At 38.2% G+C, this 15,531-nt stretch overlaps 1 protein-coding gene across 2 annotated transcripts in view; it reads left to right on the top strand.

The window, feature by feature from the left end:
- ARL8B (ARF like GTPase 8B) overlaps window positions 1–15,531 on the top strand; it is a 49,646-nt gene that overhangs the window by 28,663 nt on the left and 5,452 nt on the right. Inside the window, exons 1-6 of one of the 2 annotated variants that reach the window (XM_040492106.1) lie at window positions 6,087–6,092; window positions 6,676–6,774; window positions 7,710–7,783; window positions 8,189–8,282; window positions 11,794–11,861; window positions 12,678–12,748. In XM_040492106.1, the coding sequence (XP_040348040.1) occupies window positions 6,676–6,774; window positions 7,710–7,783; window positions 8,189–8,282; window positions 11,794–11,861; window positions 12,678–12,748 (406 nt within the window). In that variant the 5' untranslated portion in view covers window positions 6,087–6,092. Of the gene's footprint in view, window positions 1–6,086; window positions 6,093–6,675; window positions 6,775–7,709; window positions 7,784–8,188; window positions 8,283–11,793; window positions 11,862–12,677; window positions 12,749–15,531 lie in introns of those variants that run through there. The other variant, XM_040492105.1, reaches the window with a different exon arrangement.

The following is a 15,531-nucleotide window of genomic DNA, read 5'->3' as shown; positions in this document are numbered from 1 at the left end:
AAACAGAGGGTTACTGGAGGGGTTGTGGGAGGGGGGATGGGCTAAATGGGTAAGGGGCATTAAGGAATCCACTCCTGAAATCATTGTTGCACTATATGCTAACTAACTGGGATGTAAATTTAAAAAATAAATTAAAAGAAAAAACTCAAAAGACTTGGGGCGCCTGGGTGGCTCAGTCGGTTAAGTGTCCAATTTCAGCTCAGGTCATGATGTCATGGTTCATGGGTTTGAGCCCTGCATCGGACTCTGTGCTGACAGCTCAGAGCTTAGAGCTTGCTTACTTCAGATGCTGTTTCTCTCTCTCTGCTCCTTCCCAACTCGAGCTCTGTCTCTTGCCCTCAAAAATAAACATTTAAAAAAAAATTAAAAAATTCAAAAGACTTGATGACCTAATTTGCAGCCATTGCAGGTTAGCAACTGAATTAGAAAAAAGTTATTGTTAGCTTCTGCCACCATTGAGAAGTATTGGTGAGGAAAGAGCTGAAGAAACATCCAAGAAAGTTTAGGGGCACCACCCCAGTATACTGCAGACCACCCCCCTCCATCATTTTATCTTTGAGTGGGTGCTATAATTGATGTTCATAATCATTAAATTTTATTGCCAGAAGGGCCCTTACAGGTTATCTTAGTTGTCTTGTTTTACATTTGGAAAGTGACCTTCAAATACCAAGAACACATTAAATCATGTTCCATATATTGTATGTGAGAAGTTAGCCAACTATGTGTGCATTTTAGAAAGCTTTCTATGCAAGCTAGTTTAAAAGTTTTGGTATTTAAAAAGTTTAGCTACCATTTCTGGCTGCTTCATTATATAGCACGTCTTTTTCCTAATGATACCAAACAAATGAGGCATTATCTCACATAGATCTCACTTCAGACATTAATTAAAGGTTATTACAATACATATAATTACAGTGGAAATCTTTAAGAAAAACAGAATCACCCACTACTGCTATGTGACCTTGGGATTTATTTCCTGTTCTATAAAATGATACTGGTAATTGCCTCTTCTTAACAGCAACAAGTTTTAAAGTTGTGGTAAAATACTCAAAACAGAAAATTTACCATCGTAACCCTTCTTAAGTGTACAGTTAGCTCAGTAGGTATTAAGTACATTCACCTTGTTGTGTAACCGTCACCAGCATCCATCTATAGAACTTTTTTTTTAATCTTTCCAAACTGAAATTCCATACCCACTAAGCAATAACTATTTCCTCCTTCTCCCTAGCCTTTGGCAAACACCATTCTACTTTCTGTCTTTGTGAATTTAACTGTTCTAGGTTCCTAAGTAGAGTCATATAATATTTGTCTTTTTGTATCTAGCTTATTTCACAGTATAATATCTTCAATGTCATCTGTGTTTTAACAGGAATAAGGTTTTTAAGGCAGAGTAACATTACATTGTAGGAATAGACCACATTTTGTTTATTCATTCATTTGCCAGTGGCACTTGGGTTTCTTCCATCTTTTGGCTCTTATGGATAATACTGCTGTGAACGTGGGTATACAGATACAATTTTGAGTCCCTACTTTCAGTGCTTTTTGGTATGTAACCAGAAGTGGAATTCCTGGATCATGTGGTAATTCTATTTCAAAAATTTTCAGGAATTATTATACTGGTTTTGATAGTAGTTGTACCATGTTATGTTCCTGCAACAGTGCACCAGGACATGGCTCCATATGCTCACTGCAGTTTGTTGTTTTGTTTTTTGATAATAGCCATCTTAATGGGTTTGGGGTGGTATCTTCATGGTTTTGATTTGTATTTCCCTAATAATTAGTGATGTTGAGCATCTTTTCTGTCCTTATTAGCTATTTGTGTATTTCCTTTGGAGAAATGTCTTTTCAAGTTCTTTGCCCATTAAAACAAATTTTTGGTTAAGATTTTTTAAGAGCAGTTTTAGGTTTACAACATAATTGAGGAGGGGACGGTATAGAGATTTCCTGTATACCTCTTGCCCCTACACTTACAGCTTTACCTGTTATCAACATCCCACACCAGAGTGGTACATTTGTTACAATTGATGCATTTACACTGGCACATCATGATCACCCAAGGTCCGTAGCTTTACATTATTTTTCACTCTTTGCGTTGTACATTCTGTAGGTTTGGACAAATGTGTAATGACATGTATCCATCATTATGGTATCATGCAGAGTATTTTTACTGCCTGAAAATCCTCTGTGCTCTGCCTATTCATTTCTTCCCCACCCCCCAACTCCTGTTAACCACTGATCTTCTTACTGTTTCCATAGTTGTGCCTTTTTCAGAATATTTTTGGAGTCATATTTTTAGTCATTTTGTTGGAATCATATAGAGTATGCAGTCCTCCCAGATAGAGTCTTTCATTTAGATATGTTTTTAATATTCCTCCATGTCTTTTTGTGGCTTGGTAGTTTGTTTATTTTTAGTTTTGAATAATACTCCATTTCTTGGATATGCCACAGTCTATTTATATACTTAACTGGAGGACATCTTGGTTGCCTCCAGTTTTTAGCAGTTATGCGTAAAGATGCTGTATGCATTAATGTGCAGATTTTTGTGTGGACTTCAGTTTTAAACTTCTTTGGATAAATACGAAGGAGAATGATTGCTGGATTGGAGAGTATATTGAGAGTATATTTGGTTTTGTAAGAAACTACCCACCGTGGCTGTACCATTTTGCATTCCTTCTTGCTTCCACCATGGCTGTACCATTTTGCATTCCTACCAGTAATGAATGAGAGTTCCTGTTGCTCCACATCCTTAGCAGCATTTGGTGTTGTCAGTGTACAGATTTTGGCCACTCATTGATAAGCATGTAGTGGTATCTCATTGTTTTAGTTTGCATTTCGCTGATGACGTATGATTGCAGCATCTTTTTGTATGCTTATATGCCATCTTTGTATCTTCTTTGGTGATGTATCTGTTAGGGTCAGTGGCTCATTTTTTAAATATTTTTTTAATGTTTATTTATTTATTGGGGGGGGGGGTGCAGAGAGAAGAAAGGAGAGAGAATCCCAAGCAGGTTCCGCAGTATCAGCACAGAGCCTGATGTGGGGCTTGAACTCACAAACCATGAGATCATGGCTGAAATCAAGAGTGGGATGTTCATACACCCACGTGCCCCATGTGGCTCATTTTTAATTGGATTGTTTCTTTTCATATTGTTGAGGTTTTAAAAGTTCTTTGTATATTTTAGATAACAGTCCTTTATTGGAAGTATCTGTTACAAATATTTTCTCCTGCTCTGTGCCTGTTTACTAACTCTAATTCTAACTCTTGTTCACAGGACAGATTTTAATTTTAATGAAGTCCAGCTTATTGTTGCTATCATGGATAGTGCCTTTGGTGTTGCCTTTGTTCCTTTTTAAATCAGTCTTATATTTTTGTTGTTGCATCAAGACTAGTTTTGATGTATGTAGTTTTGATGTCATGACTTGACTTTCTCATATTAGTCATATGTGAAACTTCTGACAATTATATCTAATATAAATGAAAGTAGTGATTGTGGTTAACATTTTTTCTTTCATTTTTTAAATTATCATTTAGTTAAAAATTTTTTAAAGTTTATTTTTGAGAGAGGGAGAGAGAGAGAGAGACAGCGTGCGAGCAAGGGAGGAGCAGAGAGAGAGGGAGACACAGAATCTGAAGCAGGCTTCAGGCTCTGAGCTGTCAGCACAGAGTTGATGTGGGGCTCGAACTCACAAACTGTGGGATCATGCCCTGAGCCGAAGATGCTTAACCGACTGAGCCACCCAAGTGCCTCAACATCTTTTTTTTCTGAAATCAGCCTAAATTCCACTGAACGGGATGGGGGAGTGAGGTATAACTTTGGAGTTATGTAGAGGATATTAATTTATAAAATTGGAATTCATTGTATTTGGGGCTTGTAGACTGTTTTAGAATCATGTGTAGCTAGCATAAGGTCATAACAAACAATTGGCCAGTGTTAGGACCTTGAAAATAGTCCTATTTGTTTAACCATTCCTGTCTTTAGAGATTTCATAATCCTGGGCTGTTTACCTAAAAAGTAAGAGTCAGGTCAACTGAGAAATTAATATTGGGTAAATAAAATATATAAATAGATAAAATTAGTATTAACTGTGACTCGTTTGATGTACTTAGTAATTGCAGTCAAGGTAAAGAATACGACAAGAAGCGTGAAAGAGCTGGTAGGAGAATTATGATACTTTCCTGAGGATTTAGAAGATTTGAATGTTTGAGTGGACAAACCATGTGCCTGGAGATGGAGAGATTTGATAGTTAAATATTGTGAATTGATACAGAGCAATCCTTCTCAGATTAGATACAGTTAATATAATTCCATTCAGTATTTTAACTGAAATATGAATCTCTAAAGTTTATTTGGAATGTGAGCAGTGAACCATTCCAAATTCTCTTGATCTTCTATGTAGTGTAATACATTGCATAAGCTACAGTAATTCATCTAATCCTAATTTAAAATAAACAGACTAATGGAAAAGAATTGAGGACTCAGAAATAGAACTGTCTCTGTATGGCATTTGGCAAATCACTTCAAATTAGTTAAGAATGGGTGGAATTTTTTTTTTTTTTTTTTTTTTTTTTAAAGTAGGCTTTGTGCCCAGCGTGGAGCCCAGTGCAGGGCTTGAATTCACAAGCCTGAGATCAAGACCTGAACTGAGATCAAGAGTTGGACTCTTTAAAAAAAAAAAAAAAAGTTTTAATGTTTATTTATTTTTGAGACAGAGACAGAGCATGAGTGAGGGAGGAGAAGAGAGAGAGGGAGACACAGAATCTGAAGCAGGTTCCAGCCTCTAAGCTGTCAGCACAGAGCCTAATGCACGACTTGAACTCATGAACTGCGAGGTCATGACCTGGGCCGAAGTCAGATGCTTAACTGACTGAGTCACCCAGGCGCCCCAAGAGTTGGACCCTTAACCTACTGAGCCACTGAGGCACCCCAGGAATGCATGCATTTTTAAATGAGGAGTGAGATGATTGAAAAAAGGAGCTTTTTTTGCACTGTATAATCAAATTCCAGATGGGTGAACATTTTAAATGTAAAAAAGTCATTCAGTAGCAGAATGTATGGATAAATTGTTGTCTATTACTATAGTGGAATACTCTACAGCAATGAGAATGAACAAACTGCAGGCAGCATAATGTTGAAAGAAGTACAAAATATTATGTCGTAAGAGTTTATTAATATAAAGTCCTGGAACAGTAAAAACTATTCTGTAGTGTTAGGAGTCAGAACAGGATTAACTTTTGGGTGAAGAGTAGGAAATAGTGATTCAGACGGGGCAAGATAAAGACTTTGAGGTTCTGGAAATGTTGTTTTTTTGATGTGGGTAATTGTCTTTAATCCAGTTGTTCATTGTGATTATTTATTGGTCTTCATACTTACGATTTGTGTACTTCTTTGTATGTATATTTAGAAAAAAAAGTTATAAAATTAAAAAAAAAGTCATTCAAATACTATTAGAAGATACTTCAGTTTTATGACAAGAAGGTCATAAACCAAAAAGAGAACAGAATTGATTACATAAAAGGAAAACCTATAAAGTGACAAAATAATTTGGGATGCCTGGGTGCCTCAGTTGGTTGAGCATCCAACTCTTGATTTCGGCTCAGGTCATGATTCCAGGGTTATGGGATTGAGCCCCACATTGGGCTCTGTGCTGAGTGTGGAGCCTGCTTAAGATTCTCTTTTCTCCCTCTGCCCCACTTCCCTGCTCATGTCCTCTCTCTCTCTGTCTCTCTCAAAAAATAACTAACTAACTAAATAAATAAAATCATCTCTTTAAAAGAAATGGCAAAATATTTTATAAGCCTTGTTACAAGACAAACCTGGAAAAGCTATTCAGCCATGAATTGTAATAGTTATTGTCAAAATAATTTAAATGCTAAAAATGGAAAACTTTGAAGTTTTACTTCTGATTTCCTACTTTGTGTGTTAACATTTACGTACAGGTGGGGAAGTTAATGTTTCTTCATAGTTGTATAATAATTCTTTTTTAAATTTAAGGATATACGTAAAAAATTTTTATTATTTTTTAAATATTTATTTATTTTTGAGAGAGAGAGAGAGAGAGAGAGAGAATCTTAAGCAGGCTCCGTTCTGTCAGTGCAGAGCTCAACTTGGGGCTCGATCCCATGAACTGTGAACTCACGACTTGAGCCAAAATCAAGAGTTGGATGCTTAACTGACTTAGCCATCAAGGTGCTCCCAAAATATCTTTTTTTAAATGGGGGAAATGTGTTTGTATGAACAAAATATATCTCTTCAAGAATTAGGGGTATAAAGCGTGTTTTTTTTTTTTAGTTTTTTTTTTTTTTAATTTTGTAATGTATGTTTGTTTTTGAGAGAGAGAGAGAGACAGAGAGAGAGAGAGAGAGAGAGAACGTGAGCAGGGGAGGGGCAGACCGAGAAGAAGACATAGAATTTGGAGCAGGTTCTAGGCTGTGAGCTGTCAGCACAGAGCCCGATGCAGGGCTCAAACTCACAGACTGCGAGATCGTGACCTGAGCCGAAGTCGGAGGCTTAACTGACTGAGCCACCCAGGTGCCCCTAAAGTGTGTTTTCTTAAGACATTATTACCACCCCTAAAAAATTAGTTAAATACTAAAATGGTTACAGAAGCATTGTTGATGCCTGAAGCTTATACCATGTTATGAATCTTAATAAATATTGATTAATCTAACTTGAGATGTTTTCTTTCATTCAGTCAGGTCAATTCAGTGAAGATATGATACCCACAGTGGGCTTCAACATGAGGAAGGTAACTAAAGGTAACGTCACAATAAAGGTATGTTATCTTGCCATACTTGACTTAAATTGTTAGTATACATAGCTAGAAATCTTTGTTTCTTTGTTTTTTACATGCTTATTTGTACTTCTTAACTCATGAATGGGTAAGTTTCGAAAGAATGTAAATCAACTGTTTTGTTTTGTTTTGTTTTTTTCTTTTTCTAATAGATCAAAATGTGTAAGTTGAAATGGTTAAGTGCCATAAAAAAAATTAAACATATGGTTTGGCAGAATAATGTTTAGGGTCTGAATGTTTCTAGGAAATAAAAACCCCATGTTTGAGATCCCTAGTTTGGGATGTAAATAAAAATAAAAATCCCATGTTTGGGATGTAGTGTTACATTATTTCATGGGTAGTATTTTATATTGAAAGATAATTTATTATTTATAATATTGGTAATTTAGTATTATATTTGTGGTATATATGTGGTAACCTAGTTTTCTCTTTCTTTGTTACTAAGCCCTAAAATTAAAACTATAAAATTGGAAAGTTTATAAAACTATAAACATATTTTTTTTACAAAATGTTTATTTATTTTGAGAGAGAGAGAGAGAGAGCGTGAGGTTGCATGAGCAGGGAGAGGGGCTGAGAGAGAGAGAGGGAGAATCCTGAACAGGCTTTGTGCTGTCAGCATGGAGTCTGATGAGGGGCTCAATCCCACGAACTGTAAGATCATGACCTGAGCTGGAATCAACGGTCGGACACTTAACTGACGGAGCCACCCAGGCACCCTTGAACATAAAGTTTAGAATGGCCCCAAGAACTTCTAGATGAAGAGCTTGTTTTATTAGCTCAAGTTTTTCAGGAGTAGTTTGGCTCTAACGTTGTGGAAATAAGCACACCTGCCTAATCTTTCTCCGCCTCTTGTAATTTTTTCCTTCCGTGTATTACTTGAAATATCTTTCTTAAGAATTGTCTTTCTTGGTTTAAAGATTTGGGACATAGGAGGACAACCCCGATTCCGGAGCATGTGGGAACGGTACTGCAGAGGAGTCAATGCCATTGTGTAAGCACTTTTTACAAACGTCAATTTAGGTTTCCAGGAAGAAAAGTTGTTTTTAATACTCAAAGGCTCAATTTTTATTTCACACAATAACTTCCTTAGATATTTTCTTAATGTAATTCCATTAATATGAAACTTGAAAAAATGAATCATAAATGAGAGTTTTATTTATGTGTTTTGTTTATTCAGTTAAGAGCTGAGGGATAGAAATGTTTTACTGCCATGTTTTAGCACCTAAGAATAGTCTATTTAAAAGTATTTTTGGGTACTGAGCTTCTCTTTATGTAGGCCTTTATTTTGATTAACAGTTTCAGTAGTGTAAATCTTAAAATTAAAAACCTTTATTCCTAATTGTGATCATCAGAGAATTTGGAGAAGACATATTGAAACTGCTTTTTTTTTTTTAAGTTACATGATAGATGCTGCAGATCGTGAAAAGATAGAAGCCTCTCGAAATGAGCTACATAATCTTCTAGATAAACCACAGTTACAAGGAATTCCAGTAAGTATGGAGTTTTTGGTATATTATATGATTATAATATATTATTAGAAGTATAATTCTTTGATTATGTTATGTTCAAAACCAGTAAAATGTCTTCTGTCTTAAAGTCTTAAAAGGCTTATATTTATTGAATATGAGTCATATACTGGGCACTGTGCTATTTATTCATTTCTTAAACTATATGCAGTAGGAGCAGTGCTCAGTCCTGGGGATACAGTAATGAACAGAAGTGAATAAAATCATGCTCCCTGCCGTCATGGAGCTTGTGGTTTAGTAGGAAAGGTGGATGCGATGAAATCATTTGAATAGTACAGCTCTGATAAGTGCTGCAAAGGAGAGGTACAAGGGGCCATGAAAGTTGTAAGTTAGAGGAGAGATTTGATCTAGTTTGAGGGAAGAAAGAAGGATTCCCCAAGGAAGTGATGCTTGAGCTGAATCGTGAGGGATATGGAGGCATAGGAGGGTTGGTTGGGACGATTGGAGGAGAAGGGAGTTGTAGACAAAGAGAGTGCCTTTGGAAGGAGGAAGCAAGGCACTGAGAGGAGGCCAGTCTCTCTAGAACACACAGCAAAGTGAGAGGGTGGTGAGCTATGAGGCAGCTAGGACACTAGAGGAGGCTGGGCTAGGCTGGGCTGGACTGGACTGGACTGTGTGGGAGGCTGATGTAACATTTGAAATGATCAGATTTATTATTTAAGTCACTTATTTCAGTTTGAGAGTAGATTCAAGGGTCAAGAAGGACTATAAGGAGGACAGTTTTAGGAAGCTGTTGAAGTTGTACTGCAAATTATAGTACCATGAATTAGGGTGGTAGTAGACAAGATGGTGAGAAGGAAACAGGTATTAGGGATATTTAGGAACACTGTCTTCAGACTTGATAATGGGTTAGAAGAGGAAATGTAAAGAATAATTTCCTAGTTTTCTGGTTCGTGCATTTGTGCGGAGGGTGGTGCCTTTTGTTGAGCCAAGAATGCTGGAAAAGGACCAGGATTTAGCCTCATGACAATGAATGTCAAGGACTTGAGGTGTATTATCTCTGAATTCTCAGAACATAATGAGGTTCATGGTTATCCCTGCTTCATAAAAGTCGTTACTTATTCAGGGTTACATGGCAACATTTGTATGTTGTGCAGCCAGGTTTTGAATCCATTGTCTATCTGACTTCAAAGCCAATTCTTTATCTCCTGTTTTAAAACCTGGTTCTATATACCGTAAGTAAACATCAGCCTTAAAGTCATCACGAGTCTTCTTAGTTGCAAGCAAAAGAAAGCTGACTTAAGCAGAAAGGAATTCATTGAAAGGACATTGGGTAGCTCTGAGAAGGCAGCACATAAGCAGGCTCAGGAAATGGGCTGGAACAAGGAAGCTCAGCAGCTGCCAGATACCCAGACCCACACCACAGAGTAAATCCGGTGACCACATGCAGGTTCTAAACACTGGATGTAATTTTTCTGGTTGGAAAGTCATCTAGGTGATTCTCTTTCCCTGTCAGAATGGGTTCTCCCTCCTGCTTTCTTGTGTAATTGGCTCTGCCTGGAAGGTTTTGGTCAATTCTAGATCTAGCAGAAAGGAAAGCTGGGGAAAAATGATCCACAGAAGCAAGAAGCTCTGTTGGGAGGCAGATTCATATGGTAGGAGGAGGTTTCTTAAATGTAGTAAGAGGTCTAAAATGCTAGGCATCCTCCAAACTGACCACTGATAACAAATGACCGTGATGTTATTTTTAGAAACTCAGGCAGGTCCAGCTTGAGAACTGGTGTGACTTAAATAAGAGTATAGAGAGGCATGGGAGTTGGGAAAGGGGAGACAGGCTGACCAAAGGTATTGAGGTTTGGCTCTTGGCACTCTGACTCCCTGTAGTGCATTCTCCTGTGAGCCCCTGGTGTCCCTGGCTTTCTGTCCTTTGTGCAGAGTCACAGTCTGGGGCCTAGGAGTATGATTGGTCAAAGTGTATGGAGTCAGCTGAGAGTATGCTGTATTAAGTGAAAGGAATAGGTATGACAAGGTAGACCTGGCATGTACTTTGTTGAGATACAGGTTTTTTAGAAAACACTGACTTTAAAGTTTGGATATCATCAGGTATGTTACAGGTACTCATATTCTCGCTCTCTCTAAGGCAGAAAGGACATAGCTGAGAAAGATAGATTGGTAATTGGGAAGCCTGTTTCTGCTTTCCTTTCTTTTCAAAGCACATCTAGCAACCTGATGACAGCATTTATTGCTACAGTTTAGAGCTGCTATATTTATCCTGAGCTCCAGACTTAACCATTGTCTTAGAATATTTATACGTGGTATTCTGTAGGATGGATCAGGAATTTTAAAAGCCTATTTATGTGTCTATATGATTAATGGTTAACAAAAAAATGGCTAAAAAATTGTTCCCCCACTCTTGGTTGTGTTGGTAGAGATTTATTTAGAAATAGCAGAATGCATACCATAGACTCAGATTTTTTTTTTTTTTTTTTGAGAAAGCATGAAAGCACAAGTTGGGGAGAGGGAGAGAGAGAATCTTAAACAGGCTTTACACCTAGCTTGTAGCCTGCCTTTGGGCTCAATCTCATGATTGTGAGGTCATAACCTGAGCCAAAATCGAGAGTTGGACACTTAACTGACCGAGCCACTCAGGAGCCCCTAGACTTAGGATATTTTATTTTTTATTTTAGAGAGAGACAGTGTGAGTGGGGGAGAGGGGCAGGGGGAGAGAGAAAATCTCAAGCAGGTTCCATGCTCAGCACGGAGCCCACTGCGGGGCTTGATCCTATGACCCTGGGATCATAACTTGAGCTGAAATCAAGAGCAGGACACTCAACCAACCGAGCTGCCCAAGTGTCCCTAGACTTAGAATATTTTATTTTATTTTTATTTTTTAAAATATTACTTGTTTTTCAGAGAGTGCAAGTGGGGGAGGAGCAGAGAGAGGGGGACAGAGGATCTGAAGCGAGCTCTGTGCTGACAGGCTGACAGCAGAGAGCCTGATGTGGGTGGGGCTTGAACTCAGGAACCATGAGATCATGACCCGAGCTGAAGTTGGATGCTTAACCAACTGAACCATCCGGGTACCCCTAGACTTAAAATATTTTAAATGTTTATTTCTTATTTTTGAGAGAGTGAGAGTACCAGTTGAAGAGGGGCAGAGAGAGAGAGGGACACCTCACTGGCAGCAAAGAGCCCGATGTGGGGCTCAAACCCCCGAACTGCAAGATCACAACCTGAGCTGAAGTTGGATGCTTAACCAACTGAGCCAGCCAGGTGCCCCAAGACTTAGAATATTTTAAATAGAATTTGGCAGCCGCATGTTGGATTAAGGGCATCTGTGTGGGAGAAGTTAAAATGGATGCTGATTTGAATGACAGAGTGAATGAGATAGGCTACCACTTAACACAAATATGCCTTAATAGTATGGCATGTGGTACCATTCCAGTTTTCATGTCCACAGATATGACTATCATATGCTTCTGTGACCTTTTCTTACATAAAAGTTTATTGTTGTTAATATCTTTTCTTTTTAAAGGTACTAGTACTCGGAAACAAGAGAGATCTTCCGAATGCCTTGGATGAAAAACAGCTAATTGAAAAAATGTATGTCTTTTTTTTTTTTATTTTTTTATTTTTGGGACAGAGAGAGACAGAGCATGAACGGGGGAGGGGCAGAGAGAGAGGGAGACACAGAATCGGAAACAGGCTCCAGGCTCTGAGCCATCAGCCCAGAGCCTGACGCGGGGCTTGAACTCACGGACCGCGAGATCGTGACCTGGCTGAAGTCGGACGCTTAACTGACTGCGCCACCCAGGCGCCCCGAAAAAATGTATGTCTTAAGAAAGAATGATGGTGTTTTTAAAAAAGTTTGGTTCTCAATTACACTTTTTTGCCCACTACTTTGTTTAGCATCATTATATTATTATTTAATTTTTAATTTTTATTTTTAGAGAGCACGTGAGACGGGGGAAGGGGCAGAGAGGATAGAGAGAGAGAATTCTAAGCAGGCTCCACACTCAGCACAGAGCCCGACATGGGGCTCGATCCCATGACTCTGGAATCATGACCTGAGCTGAGATCAAGAGTGGGGCACTCAACTGACTGAGCTACCCAGGCGCCCCTTAAGGATTTTATTTTAAAGTAATCTCTACACCCAACATGAGGCTCGAACTCACAACCCCAGGATCAAGAGTCGCATGCTCTTCTGACTGAGCCAGCCAGGCGCCGTTATTTAGTAATGCTTATTGCTATGTTTTTAGGTAAACATGGTAAATTTGGCCCACCAGAGAAGTGAATTTCTAAAATTTCAGTAGTGGTACAATAATTTCTTCAGTATAAAAAGACCAGGAAATGGAACAAAGGATGATAAGTATGGTTGTTTTAGGCAGTGATTTATTCTCTTAATTCTGCTTCTTATAGGAACCTGTCTGCTATTCAGGATAGAGAAATTTGCTGCTATTCAATTTCTTGCAAAGAAAAGGATAATATAGGTAAGAAATGACTGTTGAAGAAATGGGTATTACTGGAAAGGTGTCTTAATGCTTTCTACTGTTTATTTTCCCCATTTCTGTTTAATTGACTTCCCTTTTAGAGTACTGTTGTTTTTGCCTCAGGAAAAATAATAGACATTATATATTTTGACAGCAAATACACATCCTGAATGTGCTCTATGCTATTTAAAGAAGTGAAATAGACATGAAGTTAAACATTATGTGATATCAATTTATTGTATTAATTTTGGTCGAGCTAGTATCCAGCTGTGCTTTTTAACAATGATGTTTTTGAAATAAGACTTCACAAAAATTGGTCTATTATTTGGTCTATAGGCACTGAAACAATTGTTCATTTATTGAACCAGTATATTACTGCAATATGTCAGTACTCTATTGGAGATATAGGCCAAAAGTACCCTTTATCTATTAAGTGTCTGTATAAATTTTCTAGAATTGCCATAGCAAAGTACCACAAACTGGGTGGCTTAAAACAGCAGAAATTTATTTTCTTAAGTTCAGGAGGAGAGGCATCCAAACTCAAGGTGTCACAGGGCCCTGAAGGCTGCTGGGGAGTATCCTTCCTTGCCTTTTCTTAGTTTGTGATTGCCTGCAGTCTTTGACTTGGAGATGGCATAACTCCAGCTTCTGTCTCTGGCCTCACACAGCCTTCTCCTCTGTGTGTGTCTCTGTGTGTATTTTCTTTTTTTATAAAGACATATATCATTGGATTAGGGCCTACCTTAATCTAGTATGATCTCATCTTACATCTGCAAAGACTATTTCCAAGTAAATTCTAAAGTTCTGGTAGGTGTGAATTTTTAGGGGACTCTCTTCAATCTAGTACAGTGTCCTTAAAGAATACGTATATCTGGTTGGACTTTAGTTTCTTAACTAATTTATGAGAGATTATGTAATAAAAGTATTGGAATGGGTAAAAAGAGTCAAAGGTAAAAAGGAAAGAGGACTGGAAGAGTTTGACAAGATAAATGACTATTCCAACCTGTTAGTTGCTTGCTTGAGTGAAAAGACCTCTAACAATGCAATAAAATATACTCAGTGGTAAGGTATAATCTTCACGAAAAAAGCTACTCACGCTAAGTCACATGGTTCTTGTCTGGACATGACTGGCTCAACCAAAGTATGAAAGGAGAGTTCAGTGCATGCATCTTGAAGCGGCTGGGTAGGAGCCTAGGGATTTTTGTGGCACCTTCACTTTTCTCAGTTTTGGTGGTCACTGATGAAAAAGATCACTGTGTGGGTCAGTACAGAAAAATGAGGCTATCCGTCATTGCTGCATAGTAGGCTACAGACAGCATGTGCTTTGGAGTCACGCAGCTTCAGGCCAGAACACTTGGTCCTAAGTTACTTTCTGACAGGCCTTGGACAAAGCACTTAACCTCCCTGATCTCCAGTTTTCACTCATCTATAAAATGGTGATAATGGCAGAAATTTCAAAACTCTCTTGTGAGAGGGAATGTGACAATGCATTACAACATTTGACATATGGTGGATGTCACATGGGGGTATTAGTTTTCTATTGCTACTGTCAATTAGCAGCCTCTCATCGTTCTCACTGAGCTAGAAATCAAGGACTAAAATGACAGGTTGTGCTCTTACTGGAGACTCTAGGAGAGACTCCATTTTCTTGCCTTGTTTTCACCTTTTAGATCCTGCCTGCTTTCTTGGCTCATGGCTCCTTCCTCCATATTCAAAGCCAAAAACATTATCTCTCTCTGACCATTTTACCATAGTCACACCTCCAATTAAAAAAGAAAAAAAAAAAAAAAAACACCGAAAACTTGTATTGGCACTTGTAAATAGTGCCAAAAAAGTGTGTTTAAAAGGTATTCTGAGATTTTTTTTTTCCTTTAGCCTTGTTCATTATGTATTGGTTCTTACCATAGTTAACTTTTTTCCCAAGTCATTTCTAGTCTGTCAAGTTTTTCCCCATACCTTCTCAAACATGCTCTGATGAGCTCAAATTGTTGATAGTTTTCTGGCTAATTCTGGGCTTTCTTTCTCTTTTATCTTATTTTACTTTTTATTTTGAGGGTTTTTTTTTTTTTTTTTTTTTTTTTTTTGAGTTTATTTGAGACAGAGAGACAGCATGTGTGCATGAGTGGGAGAGGGGCAGAGAGAGAATCCCAAGCAGGTCTACGCTGTCAGCACAGAGCCTGACCCTAGGCTGAGTCTCGAGAACCATGCATTCATGACCTGAGCTGAAATCAAGAATCAGATGCTTAACCTACTAAACCATCTAGGTGCCTCATAAAGATTTTATTTTTATTAATACTATTTTTTAATGTTTATTTATTTTTGAGAGAGAGAGACAGACAGTGCAAGCAGGGGAGGGGCAGAGAGAGAGGGAAACAAAGAATCCGAAACAGGCTCCAGGCTTTGAGCTGTCAGCACAGAGCCCAAAGCAGGGCTTGAACCCACAAACCGTGAGATCATGGCCCCAGCTGAAGTCGGACGCTTTACTGACTAAACCACCCAGGCACCCCAAGATTTTATTTTTAAATAATCTCTGCACCCAACATGGGGCTTGAACTTAACAACCCCAGGATCAAGAGTCCTATAATCCACTGACTGAGCCAGCCAGGCCTCCCTGAGCTTCCTTTAAAGAGCACCTAAAAGCAGTTTGAGCCTAATAAGTTGGTGATGGACACAAACTCTCCTCTATTAAATGGGTAGAATAAGTGGTTTGTTATATTGTGAGCATTCAGATAATTTGCAGACTCTTCAAACACTTAGGGTTACATAGTTTATTAAAAAAAATC

This window comes from Herpailurus yagouaroundi, unplaced genomic scaffold (genome assembly GCF_014898765.1).
Source record: "Herpailurus yagouaroundi ecotype Mexico unplaced genomic scaffold, PumYag 183, whole genome shotgun sequence".
Taxonomy (NCBI): Eukaryota; Metazoa; Chordata; class Mammalia; order Carnivora; family Felidae; genus Herpailurus; species Herpailurus yagouaroundi.
Note: the sequence above shows the minus strand (reverse complement) of the source record. Positions and strands in the feature narration are given on the sequence as shown.